The following is an 18,885-nucleotide window of genomic DNA, read 5'->3' on the forward strand; positions in this document are numbered from 1 at the left end:
TGATACCTTGAAGAAAAAAAAAGAACGAACGCCATAGATCGGCTCTTCCTAGCTGTTGTTTCACAGGTTAAAAAAAGAGAGAGAATTTCAGAAGACTTGGAGCAAGTCTTGCCTCCTCATCACTTTGCGGAGAAACCGTCAACTTTAGCTCACAATGACATGGGAAGAGTTTAATGGCATCACCTTCCAAAGTGTTTTTGGATTTTGAAATGTAGTTTAACAGCCCTGGAATTTGTTGGCGGCCTCCATTCCAATTTCTTATCAGAGCTCACCCTACTGTCTTCAGCTCAGTAAATTTAACATTGAGGACGGGAGTCAAAGAAAGTTCACCAGCTCCCTGCAGTGATGAACTGGATTTTAAGGAGCCCAGAATGATTTTTCCCCACATCATTCCTTCTTTTTTCCCCCGTATTTGCAAACTCAGGCTCTAAGTGCGGAAAATGAATTCCCCACTCGGAAGTCTTATTTTTCCAGCTATATTGAATTATTCCCCATCAGATTTCCCCATCATTCTGGTAACTAGTTTTACTCAAATTTGTATACACACGGTCCTCTGTCAGCACATGACATGGGCAGGTATTTGTATTCTTATCCTTCCCTTTGACTTAAGTTGAAGATGAAGTCTTAACAGGCATCACACAATCCCTTTGTACCCTTACCAAACCTGTGACCTATTTCGGTGCAAACACTTAAGGAAAAGATAGCTTGAAGGCAGAAGATGAGAGAGAGAGAGAGAGAAAGAGAAAGAGAGAGAGAGAGAGAGAGATCTTTTATCTGACAAGCATTGTCTGCCAAAGTGACACAGGAGACATAAAGACAAATAGCTCGGCGTTGTGCTGGGTTATTAAAAAAAAAAATTAGGTTAGCATCATTTCATGTTTTCATGAGGTCTCCAGCTCTGCTTGAAATCTTGTATTATGGGATGACACAACAGAGTGATGACAGCTATTCTGACCATTTCCTATTATTCTGCTCGAACAGGATCGTGCTGGTCATTATAATAGGGTTTTTTTTCCCTCTCCTTCCGTTCTTTTAGCGATTATGTAATGCTCCAGTTCATCCCCAGTGTCAATATTTTACCATAAATTTGTTAATCCTTTTGTCGAGAAGAGAGAGAGAGAGACAGAGAAAAAAACACACACCAAGAGATTCATTTAACATTTGACAGCATTCCAGCTGAATTTAGAATAATGTCTGCCTTTAAGGAATTGAAACTGCGCCAACTTTGGCCCTGTTAGCCGCATATCATGCATTAAGTATACTATAATTTTTTTCTGTCTTTACTCAAGTTAATTTTCTACCTCCACAGTTGATACTTCACGAAATACATGCAGTCCTTGCCTTACAACAGTTCGTTTAGTGAAAAAAGGGACTTCTGACCATTTTTCACACTTAACGATCTTTGCAGCATCTCCCTGGTCCCATGATTTATTTATTTATTTATTTATTTATTTTATTTAATAATATTTATATACCGCCCTTCTCCCGAAGGACTCAGGGCGGTGAACAGGGCAAGAATAAAAATACAAAGTTACAAAAGTTAAAAAAGAATTAAATATATGCCCACTAAAAACAGTAAATACAGATATTAAAATAACAATAAAAAACCCCACCAATCCCCCATCAGGCCAGGCCGGCTTGTTCGAATAAGAATGTCTTTAGATCGCGATGAAAGGAGCGAAGATCGGGCGCCATCCGGAGCTCAACCGGTAACCGATTCCATAGCTCCGGGGCGCCCACAGAGAAGGATCTCTCCCTGGGGGCCACCAATCGACATTCTCTGATCGGTGGCACCCTGAGGAGGCCCTCTCTGTGGGAACGCACAGGGCGAAGGGAAGTTGATGCCGGCAGCAGGTGTTCCCTAAGGTACTCCGGACCCCTGCCATGTAGGGCTTTAAACACCATTACTAGTACCTTGAATCTCACCCGGAAGACAACTGGCAACCAATGCAGCTCACGGAGCAGAGGTGTGACATTTACATTTGGATAACTTGGTAACTGGTTCATATTTATGACGGTTGCCGCGTCCCGGGGTCACCCGATCCCCTTTTGCGACCTTCTGACAAGCCAAGTCAAATGGGGAAGCCAGATTCACTTCACAACCGTGTTACTCATTTAACAACTGCGGTGGTTCACTTAACAAATGTGGCAAGGGGAGCGGTAAAATAAGGCAAAACTCACTTAACGAATGTCTCACTTAACAACATAAATTCTGGGCTTAATTGTGACCAAAAGTCGAGGACTACCCTATACTATATAACTAAATAGAGACTAGATTTATTCCCAAGAGCTGTCATGTTTTTTTAACTGATGTACAGATTTCCTAAACTGGTTTTGGTTTTGGTTTTGGTTTTGGTTTAGGTTTAGTTTTTAGTTTTAGTTTTAGTTTTAGTTTTAATTTTAGTTTTAGTTTTAGCTTGTTTTAGTTTTAGTTTTAGTTTGTTTTAGTTTTAGTTTTAGTTTGTTTTAGTTTGTTTTAGTTTTAGTTTTAGTTTGTTTTAGTTTTAGTTTTAGTTTTAGTTTCAGTTTGTTTTAGTTTTAGTTTTAGTTTTAGTTTGTTTTAGTTTGTTTTAGTTTGTTTTAGTTTTAGTTTTAGTTTTAGTTTTAGTTTCAGTTTGTTTCAGTTTCAGTTTCAGTTTCAGTTTGTTTTAGTTTGTTTTAGTTTTAGTTTTAGTTTGTTTTAGTTTCAGTTTTAGTTTTAGTTTCAGTTTGTTTTAGTTTTAGTTTTAGTTTCAGTTTGTTTTAGTTTTAGTTTTAGTTTTAGTTTGTTTTAGTTTGTTTTAGTTTTAGTTTTAGTTTTAGTTTTAGTTTCAGTTTGTTTTAGTTTTAGTTTGTTTTAGTTTGTTTTAGTTTTAGTTTGTTTTAGTTTTAGTTTTAGTTTTAGTTTCAGTTTGTTTTAGTTTTAGTTTTAGTTTCAGTTTGTTTTAGTTTTAGTTTTAGTTTTAGTTTGTTTTAGTTTGTTTTAGTTTTAGTTTTAGTTTTAGTTTCAGTTTGTTTCAGTTTCAGTTTCAGTTTCAGTTTGTTTTAGTTTGTTTTAGTTTTAGTTTTAGTTTGTTTTAGTTTTAGTTTTAGTTTTGACACAAAGGCTGAGAACTCATATTTCAGTTTGTTTTAGTTTTAGTTTTAGTTTTAATTTTAGTTAGTTGTTTTAGTTTTAGTTTTAGTTTTAGTTTTAGTTTTAGTTTTAGTTTTAGTTTTTTTAGTTTTAGTTTTAGTTTTAGTTTTAGTTTTAGTTTTAGTTTTAGTTTTAGTTTTAGTTTTAGTTTTAGTTTTAGTTTTAGTTTTAGTTTTAGTTTTGACACAAAGGCTGAGAACTCATATTTCTGTTTCCGAAACTGTGATGACTTCTGAGCTGGAGGTGCAGAAGGTAGATTACTTTTGACAGAGAAACTATAAGGAAGGGTTTCTATTGATTAATAATGCTGAAGAGATATCTATTAATACCTTACTTTAGCCTTTGAACCTGGCCGGTAACTCTGTTTTCAGAGTGTCTAAGCATGACAGGAAGTATTCAAAATGGACTGTAATTAATATGTTTTGATGTCATTTTTGTATAACTTGGCACTTTTGGTGCTGCTGCTGCTGTTGTTATGTTATTATTGTTATTCTTGGGATGGTGACATTGTTCAGTGGGTGCCATTCCTTCCTTCAAGCATGGAGCATTGGAATTTCATGTTAATGCATGCCATTGTGTATTAAGGCAAATGACAATGAAGGTTGTCTTATCTTATTGTGCTTAGCTGGGTTCTTGATGTTTTCCAATCGGGTTTCCCATCCTCCAGATGTTTAGCGCATGTCTGGCTACACATCAAGAGCTCAATAATTCCATCCTGAACCATAGCTACAGGTAGTCCTTGTTAACCGACTGCTTGCAGTTACAAAAATGGTGAAAAAGTAGCATTATGACCATCTGTAACTTTTGCAGGTTGTAAATGGAGCAAAGGAAAGCTGACGTCCAATCCTAAGCACTGTGGCGGTTTTACGATGCTTCGCTTAGTGCCTGATTTGCCGGTCGTGTTCTGTTCCAGCCTATGACCGGCCCTGTTTGAATGTCAGGGACAACCCCTTTTTATAGTCAACAGGCTGGAAAAAACCCAACCAAATTTATTTACAAAGAGTTCAAACAAGAGTTAAACCAAAAGTTCAAACAAGAATTAAACCAAAAGTTCAACCAAGAGTTAAACAGGAATAACAGACCAGGGCTCTAGCAGAAGATCTTCAAACGGTTGCCTTCAACAACCAGCACCTCCCACACCTTCTCCTTTTATCAGCAGTCCCAAGGCGTGGCTTCTCATTGCCTTCTCCCGAGTTGCCTCATTGCCTTCCTCTGTTCTGCTCTGCTGGATTGCCTCCGGCTCCTAGCGTCCCTGAATAGATCCAGCTGTGAATCGTCTACATCCAATACCTCGTGCTCACAGGGCTGAGTCTGAGGAGGAACATGACAGGAGGGGCCAGGCTGAGAGTCCTGCAAAGCATCAGAGCCTCCCTCTGATACCAAAGGCTCTCCAAACCCTTCCTCCTCCTCCTCTTCAGAATCATCAGACTCAGCTGCCGGTATCACAGGCTGACGCTGAATCACAACAGGTCACTAAACAAGGGCTCTCTGTATTTTCCACTCTGGCACCTCTTGGGCTTAATAGCACCTTTTCCTTTCTTGGCTTAGGTTTTGAACTTGGTTTTGCGATGTCGAGTCCCAACGCGCTTGTCTGCTGGGAAGCTCAGTTCGGCGATTTTCACAACACAGCGCAGTGCATCATTGACCAGTTTATCAGTTCTGGGCAAGCCAAGTGGGTGCGTCACAATGGAATTGTCCTCCTTTTGCCCCATGGAATGGAAGGAATGGTAGGCCTTTCAGCAAATCAGAATAAAACTTCTGTGTTTTTTTTCTTTCTTTCTGCTGCTTTGAAATAATGCATTTTGCCATTCCTGTATGAATAGCTTTTTAAGATATAGGAAGTTTTAAGAAGAGATTGGACACTTGTCCGAAATGGCATAGGGTCTCCTGCTTGGGTGGTGGTGGTGGTGGGGTTGGACTGGAGTACCTCCAAGGTCCCTCGTCGCAAAAGATTCACACCACAGGAGAACTATTAAAGATGTGAGGATGTGAGGGTGCTGGGTGGGTGTGGTCAGTTGGGTGGGTGTGGCCCATCGGATGGGTCACTCTGTTTTTCTGTTATTCTTTCTATGATCACGTGTATCTACCCCGTTAAAGCCCAAAGACAGTCCGGAATGCTATAGGACCGTGGTGGCGAACCTATGGCACGCGTGCCACAGATGGCACGCGGAGCCCTCTCTGTGGGCACGTGCGCCCTTGCCCCAGTCCTAGGCCTTCAGCTGGGTTTTATAAAAACTCTTCGCTTTAGGCCTCCGCCGCCGTGTGCAAAAAAAAAAAGGTTCAATCAAGCAATCAATTTCAACTTCTCGCGGGAAAAAAAAAGATCTGGCAAAGTTGGAACAGATTGATTGAACTTTTTAGACCCACCCATTCTACCGTTACCACCGCAGCCACGCCCACCCGATGGGCCACACCCATCTGATGGGCCACACCCACCCAACTGACCACACCCACCCAGCATCCTCACATCCTCACATCTTTAATAGTTCTCCTGTGGTGTGAATCTTTTGCGACGAATAAAAAATATTAGTGAAGGAAGATTACCAATGTTTTTTGAAGCAATTTAATATAAACTGGAGAGTAAGCCCCACTCGTTTTAGTAAGTCTGGAGGCTGAGAGATTTTTATGGAATTATAAAGCATTCGAGACTTAACAACAAACCCACTTAAATAAATAAATAAATAATTTTATTTGGATACCGCCCTTCTCCCGAAGGACTCAGGGCGGTGAACAGGGCAAACATATAAAAATACAAAATACAAAAATTAAAAAGGAATTAAACAAGATGCCCAAGTTAACAATAGATTAAAATACATTTTAAACAACAATAAAATCCAAACCCATCCCCCATCAGGCCAGGCCGTCTTGTTCGAACAAGCTGATCAGATCGCGCCGGAAGGAGCGAAGGTCGGGCGCCATCCGGAGCTCAATTGGCAAACGGTTCCACAATTCCAGCGCGCCCACAGAGAAGGACCTCCCCCTGGGGGCCACCAGGCGACATTCTCTAACCAGTGGCACCCTGAGGAGGCCCTCTCTGTGGGAACGCACAGGGCGGAGGGAAGTTGGCGCTGGCAGCAGGTGATCCCTAAGGTACTCCGGACCCATGCCATGTAGGGCCTTGAAAACCAGAACCTTGAATCTTACCCGGAAGACAACTGGTAACCAATGCAGCTCACGGAGCAGAGGTGTAACATGGGAGTATCGGGAGACTCCCAACACAACTCTCGCGGCTGCATTCTGTACCAGTTGGAGCCTCCGAGTGGTCCTCAAGGGCAGCCCCATGTAGAGAGCATTGCAGTAGTCTAAACGAGAGGTCACGAGCGCATGAGTGACCGTACGTAGGGCATCCCGGTCTAGATAGGGCCGCAACTGGCGCACCAGGCGAACCTGGGCGAAGGCCCCCCAAGTCTCAGCTACTATGTGATCTTCTAAAGAGAGCTGTGAGTCTAGGAGGACTCCCAAGTTGCGAGCCCTATCTACGGGGGGTAATAACTCACCCCCCATAGAAAGAGATGGAATATTCTGAATATCCCGAGATGCTGATACGCACAGCCACTCAGTCTTGTCGGGGTTGAGTCGAAGCCTGTTCCTCCCCATCCAGACCCGAACCACCTCCAGGCAACGGGACATCGCGTCGAGGGCATCACTGGGGTGGTTTGGGGTCGAAATAAAAAGCTGGGTATCATCAGCATACTGATGATACCCAACTCCAAAACCACGAATGATCTCACCCAGCGGTTTCATGTAGATGTTGAACAGGAGAGGCGAGAGGACCGACCCCTGAGGAACTCCACAAGCGAGAGGCCTCGAGGTCGACCTCTGCCCTCCTGCCAACACCGACTGCGAACGTCCCAGGAGATAGGAGGAGAACCACTGAAGAACCGTGCCTCCCACTCCCAATCCCCTGAGACGCCGCAGCAGGATACCATGGTCGATGGTATCGAAAGCCGCTGAGAGGTCTAATAGGACTAGGACAGAGGAATATCCCCTGTCCCGGGCCCTCCAGAGATCATTCACCAGAACGACCAGCCGTCTCCGTGCTGTACCTGGGCCTGAAACCCGATTGGTACGGGTCTAGATAATCCGCTTCATCCAGAACCAGAGGGAGCTGATGCGAAGGTTGGAGACAGGATGAAAGTTGTTTAACACAGCTGGGTCCAAGGCAGGCTTCTTGAGGAGAGGTCTCACCACTCAAGACGGCGGGGAAACTACCCTCACTCAAAGATGCAGATATAACCGCCTGGAACCAGCCTCGTGTCCCCTCCTGGGCCGCATAAACCAGCCAGGAAGGGCACGGATCCAATAAACATGTGGTGGAGCTCAGCCTCCCCATAATCCTGTCCACTTCCTCTGGAGTCAATGAGCCACTAAGTCTGTGGGGCAGCCATCCGTGGTGGAGACTACAGCTTATACTCAACCGCTTGAATCCAGTGATATAAATTCACGTAATGATTCAAACAGGATTTCTACTGTTAAAAAAATCTTGCCGGACCATCTTGTATATCTTGGGGGGGGGTGTCCTTTGTTAGCTGTCGATTTTGTATTGCACTGTGCTGGAAGCAGTTCTGCTTGACATGGCAATTTTATTTGGATCTAGACTAGGGTAGATAATTAAAGTTTTTTTTCTTTCAAATGATGTAATTATCAGGGTCCGGAGCATTCGTCAGCCAGGCCCGAGAGGTTCCTTCAGATGAGTAACGATGATCCTGATGCATTCCCTGTAAGTAGGTTTATTGATCGATTCTCACAGTTGCCACCTCTTCAAGGTGCCGTTTCATCCTTGTTAATAATGTTTCCTATCTAACACTGGTTTTAGATCATCAATGATATTAATTGAGCAGGCTTCAGAAAAGAAAAGCCAATGTGTAACTATCTGGTGGATTAAACATTGCAATCTTTTGACAATGGAAAAAAGAAAAAAAACAACCACTGCTTATAGTCATTAAAATCTTCCTTGCTAGGAAATCAATAAAATCACAACCAGGATCATCAACATATTAGTAAAATGCAAAATGCTTATGGACAGATAGAGGGCCAATTCATACCTATTATTTCCCTGAGGCAGGAATACAAAATAAAAGCAAACAAGACCTCATCGCCACCACTCAAATAATCTGACCTAAGCAGAGTTGCCTCACGTGATTTACAATAGGTTACCCAGAGTGCATAATTTTAATATTTTCAGTCATCCCATTTACCCAGAGCAACTTTGGCTGAAATGTTCAGTTTTTAAAATGTATCAGGGAAATTAACTGTGGGTGTCGACAGTTGTCCTAGGATGGAGGAAGAGCTGAGCTGAATCGCACCAAGTACCAAGTTTGTCCAGGAATCTGTCTCTACAACAACCAAGGAGTTATGTATTATAATCCCACAATGAGACCGTTTGTGTGCAATGTTATCCCTCTTCCTAACAATTGGCACTCAAAGGCAGGGAACCCCAAATATTGGATGGATAGCTAGCTAGCTAGCTAGCTAGCTAGATATAGATATAGATGATATAGATATAGATATAGATATAGATATAGATATAGATATAGATATAGATATAGATATAGATATAGATATAGATATAGATATAGATATAGATATAGATATAGATATAGATAGGGACGCGGTGGCTCAGTGGGTTAGGACGCTGAGCTTGTCGATCAGAAGGTCGGCAGTTTGGCGGGTCGAATCCCGAGTGCTGCGTAACAGAGTGAGCGCCTGTTACTCGTCCCAGCTTCTGCCAACCTAGCAGTTCAAAAGCACGTAAAAATGCAAGTAGAAAAATAGGGACCGCTACGATGGGAACAGCGTTCCGTGCGCCTTTGGCGTCTAGTCATGCCGGCCACATGACCATGGAGATGTCCTCGGACAAGCGCTGGCTCTTCGGCTTTGAAACGGAGATGAGCACCGGCCCCTAGAGTTGGAAACGACTAGCACGCATGTGCGGGGGAACCTTTACCTTTACCTTTATAGATAGATAGATAGATAGATAGATAGATAGATAGATAGATAGATAGATAGATATAGATATAGACAGAGATAGAGACAGACAGACAGACAGACAGACAGATAGATAGATAGATAGATAGATAGATAGATAGATAGATAGATAGATAGATAGATAGATAGAGATAGATAGATAGATAGATAGATAGATAGATAGATAGATAGATAGATATAGATATAGACAGAGATAGAGACAGACAGACAGATAGATAGATAGATAGATAGATAGATAGATAGATAGATAGATAGATAGATAGATAGATAGATAGAGATAGATAGATAGATAGATAGATATAGATATATAGATATATAGATACATAGATATAGATATAGATAGATATAGATATAGAGATAAATAGATAGAGATAGAGATAGAGATAGATAGATATAGATAGATATATAGATATATAGATACATAGATATAGATCCTAACTGGAAAAAACCCATCAGTATTATTTTCCTAACGACCTCTGAATTATTACACTGGCATTAATCACAACTGAGCGCAACCTAAGATAAAAGGCGCAAGAGAAAAGCGTGAGTCTTTGCGGGCTGTCACCAGGAGCTGGGTTTCACCGGCCGATTCCCCTGACTGCCCTTTTGTGACGGTCCAAGGAGCATCTAAGTGGTCCAGGTTCGTCTGACCGAGACGAGCCTTTGAAAGGGCTGCGTTTCCCCTGCTGTCCTGCAGCCCTTCCCTCCTGCCAGTGTCTAAACGCAGGAAAATAAAGTGGCTGTAGCAGATGGCCTGGAAGCAGCACCTGGCTTCCTAATAACTCCCCCGTCCGTCCCTCTCCAGCAGTTTGAAGACGACTTTGAGGTTTCTCAGCTCTACGACTGTAATTGGATCGTCGTGAACTGCTCAACACCGGCCAGTTATTGCCACGTCCTGCGAAGGCAGATTTTGCTGCCCTTCAGGAAACCTGTAAGTTTTGGCTGGGTTTTGTCATTCGTCCATTGCCTGCAAATTAGGGATGGCAATCACGGTCCTCTGCCAGGGACGAAGCCAGATTGATATCATGGAAAGGTCCTAAGCCGTAGAAAACGATGCCGATTTATTTAGGAGCCGTCTGGAAATGATATTTCAGCCCATTTGGGAAATTTGTCCTAACCCTTACGTTTGGGCTTGGCTGCTTTTACCTTTTCTGGTTTGGTCCCTGACTTACGACGACAAAAATGAAGTGGGTTTTGCCCCATTTTGCAACCTTTTATCGCCGCAGCTGCTAAGCGGATCCCTGCTGTGGTTAAATTAGTAACTCGGTTGTTAAATGAATCTGGCTTTCCCCTTTGACCTTCCTTATGGGAAAGCCTAAAAGGGACGCGGTGGCTCAGTGGGTTGGGACGCTGAGCTTGTCGATCAGAAGGTCAGCAGTTTGGCGGGTCGAATCCTGAGTGCCGCGTAGCAGAGTGAGCGCCTGTTACTCGTCCCAAAAGGCCAGAGGTGGCTTAGGGGCTATAAAACGCTGAGGTCTTCTCTACTATGATTACTGCAAGAACACAGTGGACACTCTGCTAGAGAAGCATTTGGCCAGTGGTAATGGATACCTAAAAAGGGACGCAGTGGCTCAGTGGGTTAGGACACTGAGCTTGTCGATCAGAAGATAGGCAGTTTGGCGGGTCAAATCCCGCGTGCCGCGTAGCAGAGTGAGCGCCTGGTACTCATCCCAGCTTCTGCCAACCTAGCAGTTCGAAAGCACATAAAAATGCAAGTAGAAAAATAGGGACTACTATGGTGAGGAGGTAACAGCGTTCCGTGCGCCTTTGGCGTCTAGTCATGCCAGCCACATGACCACGGAGACGTCCTCGGACAAGCGCTGGCTCTTCGGCTTTGAAACGGGGATGAGCACCGGCCCCTAGAGTCGGAAACGACTAGCATGCATGTGCGGGGGAACCTTTATCTTTACCTTTGTGGGAAAGCCTGAAAAAGGGATCCCATGACCCCGGGACACTTCAACCGTCATAAATAAACACACCAGTGTTCAAAGCATCTGAATTTTAATCACGTGACCACGGGGAAGGTCATCATTGTCATAAGTCGCATTTTTTTCAGTGCCACTGTAACTTTGAACGGTCACTAAACGAACTGTTGTAAGTCGAGGATGACCTGGATAATGACTGGGTCAGTGATTCTAAAGGGTGAAAACTGTCTGCTTGGATTCGTAAGAGAGATTTCTTTTTTTTTTTCCTCCTCTGACGTGACAACAGCTTGTCTCAGCTGGAATTTTCTGATGTCAGTCTGAGATAAAGTATAGTTTGCATGTATTTTGATGGAAAGCCTTTTGGGAATTTTTTACATATGTATATATAAAAGGTAAAGGTAAAGATTCCCCCGCACATGCGTGCTAGTCGTTTTCGACTCTAGGGGCCGGTGCTCATCTCCGTTTCAAAGCCGAAGAGCCAGCGCTTGTCCGAGGACGTCTCCGTGGTCATGTGGCCGGCATGACTAGACGCCAAAGGCGCACGGAGCGCTGTTACCTTCCCACCAGAGTGGTCCCTATTTTTCTACTTGCATTTTTACGTGCTTTCGAACTGCCAGGTTGGCAGAAGCTGGGACGAGTAACAGGCGCTCACTCTGTTACGCAGCACTCGGGATTCGACCCGCCAAACTGCCGACCTTCTGATCAACAGGATCAGTGTCCTAACCCACTGAGCCACCGCGTCCCTTTATGTATATGTGTGTGTATATATATATATATATATATATATATATATATATATATATATATATATATATAAATAGTAGGGGACAACAGTAGAAAAAGGGGAAGCAAACAAGGTGAGAAGAAAGTGGTGGTGGTGGGGAGAAACAAAATGCATTGACTTTCGGCTCTCTGTTGCAGTAAAACCAGACATTAAAACCAAATCTCAACTTTTTTTACATTTCTATAGTAGTATGCACTAGCCATTTCTGTATCGGCAAATTAGTCTAATCGGTAAAACCCAAAATCATGATATCGGGTTTTTTTTCCACCTCAAGCACAGTCAATTTGGCCACCTCTGCTAATTCCATCAACTTTTGTAATCGTTCGTCCATGAGGCATCCTTCCCCTTTTGTGCACAGAGCAGTCTTGCTGCCGTCAGCAGATATAAAGTCAGAGTTCCATTATTATTTTTTCCCAGTTCTCTTTCCATTAGACCCAGAAGGAAAATTTCTGGTTTAATCTTTACACCCACTTTAAGATTTTTCTGCATTAATATATGAATCCTACCCCAATATTTTCTTTGCCAGGGAATTTCTGTAAAAGCTTGGGTTACCGGTATTTCACTTTTTTGGTGGTGGCTTTGATTAAGGAACTGTACTTTGGGAGGACCCCGTTTAATCAGCCTGATTAGCAGAGGGACATTTTCAGTGGGGTATTTCTATTATGGCCTCACCGGGGAGTTTATTGATGATTTGGTTGTAAACAATTCAGCCTCTGATTCAATGCTTCTTTGAATATACTGGTGCAACTATGTGCTGACTCGGATGACAAACTCACATTTTACATGATTTTTACAGCTAATTGTCTTCACCCCTAAGTCACTGCTGAGACATCCTGAAGCAAAATCCAGCTTTGATGAAATGGTGCCAGGTAGATTTGCCCCTTTGGGAAATGTTTTTGCTTGACCTCTACTTTGCTGTGACTGAATCTCATCTTACATGGCATGAAACTGTACTTTGGATTCTCCTTGTATAACAGGAGACAATCTGAACTTTTCGTTGTTCAGGCCTCTGGGCTGACCCTGTGGGATACTGCTAAAATCCGCTGCCTCTACAGCCACTGATTTCAATTTGAGAACACGGGGAAGAAAATAGCAACTCACTAAGATGGCTGAAGGGAATGCGGTGGCCCAGTGGGTTAGGACGCTGAGCTTGTCGATCAGAAGGTTGGCAGTTTGGCGGGTCGAATCCCGAGTGCCGTGTAACAGAGTTGAGCGCCTGTTACTTGTCCCAGCTTCTGCCAACCTAGCAGTTCAAAAGCACGTAAAAAATGCAAGTAGAAAAATAGGGACCACTCCGGTGGGAAGGTAACAGCGTTCCGTGCGCCTTTGGCGTCTAGTCATGCCGGCCACATGACCACGGAGACGTCCTTGGACAAGCGCTGGCTCTTCGGCTTTGAAACGGAGATGAGCACCGGCCCCTAGAGTCAGAAACGACTAGCACGCATGTGCGGGGGAACCTTTACTTTTACCTAAGATGGCTGAAGATAGGACTCAATTTTGCTGAAGGTGCTGGGAGAAACGAGAGCAGAATCCTGGCTGTATTAACTTGGAAGTCAGTCTCCTTCAATATCTTGAGTGGATCATCCTATCCCTCCACGATCCGTTAGCTAAGAAGGAAATCCTGTTCCTCCTCTGAATATCTCATTGCTGCTGTTCTGGCTTATGTTGTTTTTTGGGGCTATTAAAAATAAAAGGTGATCCCATGCACGTGCGTGAGATTAAACAAACCTATCAGCATGTGTGTAAGATTAAACAAAGCTATAAGGAAGCCTATATGTGTGTTTAATCTTACACACGTGCATGCCAGTGGCAACTTTTAAGATATGTGGCCTTCAGCTCTCAGACTTCCTCGTTCTGGCTTACCTTGGCTTTTGGGCTATTAAAAACAAAAGGTGATCACCTGTATGTGTGTGAGATTAAATGAACATACCTAGAAGCAAGCTGGTATGCATCTTTAATTTTACACACATCCTTGCAGGTGGCAACTTTTAAGATGTGTGGCCTTCAGCTCTCAGGATTCCCCGTCCTGGCTTACGTTGGCTTTTGGGCTTTTTAAAATAAAAGATGATTTCATGTATGTATACAGGATTAAACAGACATAGTATCAGTATGTGTGCAAGATGAAACAAGCATACGTATAAACAAGTATAAAGAAGAGCCTTGGTGGAGCAGTGGGCTAATGCCTCCTTAAGTAACACCAGCTGCCTGCCATTAGTGCAGGTTCGAGTCCCACCAGGCTCAAGGTTGACTCAGCCTTCCATCCTTCCGAGGTAGGTAAAATGAGGACCCAGATTGTTGGGGGCAATAAGCTGACTTTGTAATAATGCCGCTTGGGGTGTGTGTGAAAGCCCTAATAAGCAGGCATATACATAGAATGAAGGCTATTGCTAAGCACATTGATTTGTGCTTCTTAGATTGTAAGCCACCCTGAGTCTTCGGAGAAGGGCGGGATATAAATGGGATTAAAAAAAGAAAAAAAAGTATGTTCAATCTTAGACACATCCTTGCTTATGGAAACGTTTAAGATGTGTGGACTTCAGCTCTCAGAATTCCCCAGCCACTAAAAACACTGGTCAAGAAGGTACACGAGTATTGGCCATGACCTTGTAAAAACCGATTCCTGGGAATCTGGACAAGCAAGATCTAACTTTATCCCCATACCAGCCCGATGATCCTCTGGGAAGAGTGCAGCTTCCTGCATCATCCATTCCCCAACCCTAGAACATCCCCGTGTAAAATCACGAATATGGAAATTGAAGAATAAAGAATGCTATTATACCCTTAATCCCATTAACATGTCATCTTTGGGTTGTAGAGTCACATGCCGCGTGTCGTTCCTAGGTACCAAGTTTAAGCGTGTGATTCCAGAGGAAGGAGTTGCAGCCGAATCTCCTGGGGATGTGACTCGGGTGATATTCTGTACTGGGAAGGTCTATTATGATCTTGTTAAAGAAAGGAAAAATCAAGATCTGGAAAAAGCAGTGGCTATAATCAGATTGGAACAGGTAAAACTTGTGCCTTAGAAGCTCTGGAACATTTGTTTTATTTATTATTTATTTATTTATTTATTTATTTATTTATTTATTTATCTATCTATTTATCTATCTATCTATCTATCTATCTATCTATTTATTTATTTATTTATTTATTTATTTATTTATTTATTTATTTATTTATTTATTTATTTAGGTTTCTATACCGCCCTATTCCTGAAGGACTCAGGGCGGTTCACAGGGCAATATTTAAAAGACAATATAAATTAAGATACAAATAGAATTAAAAAGAATTAAATTAATAATAGCCCAACAATAAAACAATGTTAAAACTTAAAACTAAAAACCCCCTCAGTCCAGGCGAGATAGATCGAAAAGCCAGGTTTTCAGGTCCTGGCGAAACGAGCGCAGGTCGGGGGCAACAGTTTTACATTTATGTGGTAATTAGATTCAAACTTTGATGCCTTGATTAGTCAGAATCCAAACTGGTTGTCTTCCTTCCTTCCTTCCTTCCTTCCTTCCTTCCTTCCTTCCTTCCTTCCTTCCTTCCTTCTTTTGGGATCCTTTGGAGTCAATCATGCATAAAGTTTATAAAATTATTTCCCGTTCAAAAGCCTAACAGCCCATGGATAAAAGCTGTTCTTCAGCCTGTTGGTATGGCTGGCTATACTCCTACATCTCCTACCCAATACGTTAAGTTCTAGTTAAGCTGATTCATTGCACAAACAATATATACAAGACTCTAGTCAACTAACGTTCAGTGCTAAATTTGTACTAGATAAAGAGTCGACAGAATTCAGGAGGGGTTGAACTTAGATCATTTGTGGGAACGTAATGATTCTAGGCTGATAACTCTCTTGACTCCATCCCCCCAGCTCTGCCTGCTCTTCTCCCACAACTGCCAAGTTTTAAAACAAATAGTCTTCGCCAGCATTCCTATTTTATTTTGCATCTCCGTGCACGTTCTCACACCTACCGTCCGAACAGGTGGGAGTTTTGAAGGATATCAAGAATAACTGCACCCATAATCCTCACGTCTTTGCAAGAGATGCAGATTGTTTGGCTCACTTTGATTCATAGATCGAATCAAACCTTCAACCCTCCCAGTGGGTGTGGATGTGGGATGCCGCAGTGGAGCATTTTGGGAAGAAGGTGTGTGGCCGCAGAACGTGACATCTTTGTATTTCAGAGGGTTGTTTCATGTTTTTTCCTCTAGATCTCACCATTTCCTTTTGATTTGCTAAAAGAGGAAATTGAGAAGTATGCTAAAGCTGAACTTGTTTGGTGCCAGGAAGAGCACAAGAACATTGGCTACTATGACTATGTCAAACCTCGTTTCCGGACCATTGTCAACCACACTCGGCCCATATGGTAACCATGCTTGCATTGGATATCAATGATCACCTGAAAATTCTTTAGCCCCAGGCAATAAGCCTGGCATTGGCAGTGCATAGAGCACGTTCAGCCAGTAAATTGCATTCCTTCTAAGCTGGATTGGTGGGCTCCTATGGGATCCAAGCAGGCCACATGGGGGAATCTGCTTGGAGCACCAATCTACCGTAGAGATCTGAAAGCGTTTTGGGAAAGAAACTGAAGAAATTTGGAACCCCACGTGCTTCACTTTGCTGATAGAGCTGGGTAAAAATTGGCTGTTGCCCGTGTAAGATGTGGATGCTGTAGCAGAGAGCCATTTGGAGCTGCTACTTAATCTCTTGCACATATCAGCTATTCATCAGAAATTATAGCATAAGCAGATGATATTACGTCTACACCGACTTCAGAGAAATCTCTAATTTATATCCTCTTGTATCTTTTAAGGTATGTCGGCCGTGAGCCAGCTGCTGCTCCCGCTACGGGTAACAAAAAGACTCACCTTGTCTCACTCCGGAGATTTTTGGATACAGCCTTCAACCTGGAGGCCTTTGAAGGGAAGACCTTTTGATCTTCATCCTGGCTTCTGCTGCTCCCATTATCTAGAATGCACATCTTTATGGAAGGAAGGCCGCGATCATAAAAAGAAGTGCAAGCTAGTTGAGGGTTTCCGTTTTTTTAGGCGGGGAAGTAGTCTCCTCTTTCAAAAGATTATCAGACTAGCTGTAGGTATGCTGTAAATGTTAGGAGTAACTTCTGATTCCGTTAATTTGGCTTTTGAGAATTAACCGCGCTGCTGCCTCTTAGGTGTAACACAGGTGTACACAGTGTAACCCAAGTCTTGTCCTTTAAGACTGGACCGGTGTTTGACAACTTTTTCATGATCTCGCCACCTTTGCTAGCTTCCTGGATGTATAAACAGGATATAGATTTAGCCAAAATTCTGTTCAGGTTGCCTAGGTTACTCCTTAGGCTGGTGTTAAGAGAAAAGCGTGCGCTGTGTTCACCATCAAAATCAACAAAATTGGCAAACGTTGCAAATGAAAAAAAAAAGACGCGCAGGTAAGACAGATACGTTGGGGAAAAAAAACACTGTTGCAGAATAACCCGAACGTACTATGTTGATATTTCGTCTTGCCACCTTAGCTTGGAAATTTTGATTTAAAAAAACAAACAAAAAAAAGGGGTCAAGAAAGCTGGCCGATATCGTGTTGCCCTGTCTATTGTAAAATGTAACCGTGGTGATTGTAAGAATTAATAAAATAGGATGCATCGGAAATATTCCGCCAGTATTTGATTGTGTGGCATCAAGTTGGGGTTGACTCTTAGCAACCGCACTGAAAACCTACGGCAAAACATTTTGTGTTTTTTTAAAAAAAAGAATGTCAAAGGGAAATATATTTCACAATCTCAGTGGATCTTGTAATATTTCCTTGTCTTCCTTTCAGTAATAAATGCTCTTGTAGCTGAGCAAAATTAACACAGACATAAAAATTTGAAAGCATGGCTTCCCGTCGCTGTTGTTTGTGGGTCAGATCCTTCTGCTTCAAAAATAAATGTATCCAAGAAATGAAAAGTAAATAATAACATGTAAGGTCTGGTTTATTTGCGGTTTTATGACAGCCTCATCTTTAGGGATTGACAGTAGCATCCTGCTCACAAAAATACTGACCTCCATTATTATTATTATTATTATTATTATTATTATTATTATTATTATTATTATTATTATTATTATTATTATTATTATTATTATTATTATTATTATTATTATTATTATTATTATTATTATTATTCCATCCGCCAGATGGATTTCTTCAAGGGTGATTCCTTGCAGCCTAAGTGATCAGCTCTTGTGCCTGGTTAAAATTTCAAGGGAGAAAAGTCAAATATTACACCGGACTAGAGTATTGTAAAACTCTTTCGTTGAGAGAGATACTGATCACGGATAGCCCCAAAGGTGCTTTTTCCAGAAGGCAACTGGACTTGCTCGGTTCAGAGCTGAAGAAGCTTCTTGGACGAGAAGCAAAACATTTTCAAAGAAAAAAAAAACCCAAGAAAGTCCGATTGCATTCTGGAAAAAAAGCACTTTTGGGACAATCGTGACCTGGATGCTGGAGAAGCTCCATAGATATCAATCGTGAACAGTTTCACATTTAGCAACATGGAAATAGGCTGGAGATTCTTGGTGATCCTATTCCACACAGGAAAGGAAAAACTTCTTCAAAAGCTATGCTAATTCAGTAGAAATGTACAGGATATGAGTAGATTGTCAATAATGATAATGATGATGATGATGATGATGATGGAAGGGACCTTAGAGGTCATCTAGTCCAACCCCCTGCCCAGGCAGGAAACTTTTATACCATTTCAGGCAAATGGCTGTCCAGTCTCTTTTTAAAAACTTCCAGTGTTGGAGCATTCACCACTTCTGGAGGCAGGTTGTTCCACTGGGTAATTGTTCTAACTGTCAGGAAGTTTCTCCTTAGTTCTAGGTTGCTTCTCTCCTTGATGAGTTTCCATCCGTTGCTCCTTGTCCTGCCTTCGGGCGCTTTGGAGAATAGCTTGACTCCCTTTTCTTTGGGGCAGCCCCTGAGATATTGGAACACTGCTATCATGTCCCCCCTCATCCTTCTCTTCATTAAACTAGACATGCCCAATTCCAACAGCCGTTCCTTATATGTTTTAGCCTCCAGTCCCCCGATCATC

General features: G+C 42.4%; 1 protein-coding gene across 2 annotated transcripts in view; it reads left to right on the forward strand.

The window, feature by feature from the left end:
- OGDHL (oxoglutarate dehydrogenase L) overlaps positions 1-17,223 on the forward strand; it is a 60,688-nt gene extending 43,465 nt beyond the window's left edge. For both annotated transcript variants that reach the window (XM_081329730.1, XM_081329731.1), the window contains 7 exons: positions 4,664-4,842; positions 7,764-7,835; positions 9,909-10,034; positions 12,609-12,681; positions 14,654-14,817; positions 16,022-16,176; positions 16,624-17,223. In XM_081329730.1, coding sequence (XP_081185856.1) covers positions 4,664-4,842; positions 7,764-7,835; positions 9,909-10,034; positions 12,609-12,681; positions 14,654-14,817; positions 16,022-16,176; positions 16,624-16,747 — 893 coding nt within the window. In that variant the 3' untranslated portion in view covers positions 16,748-17,223. The remainder of the gene's footprint in view (positions 1-4,663; positions 4,843-7,763; positions 7,836-9,908; positions 10,035-12,608; positions 12,682-14,653; positions 14,818-16,021; positions 16,177-16,623) is intronic.
- The last annotated feature ends 1,662 nt before the right edge of the window (positions 17,224-18,885 follow it).

The sequence above is a fragment of the Vipera berus genome (genome assembly GCF_964194415.1).
Source record: "Vipera berus genome assembly, chromosome: 5".
Classification (NCBI taxonomy): Eukaryota; Metazoa; Chordata; class Lepidosauria; order Squamata; family Viperidae; genus Vipera; species Vipera berus.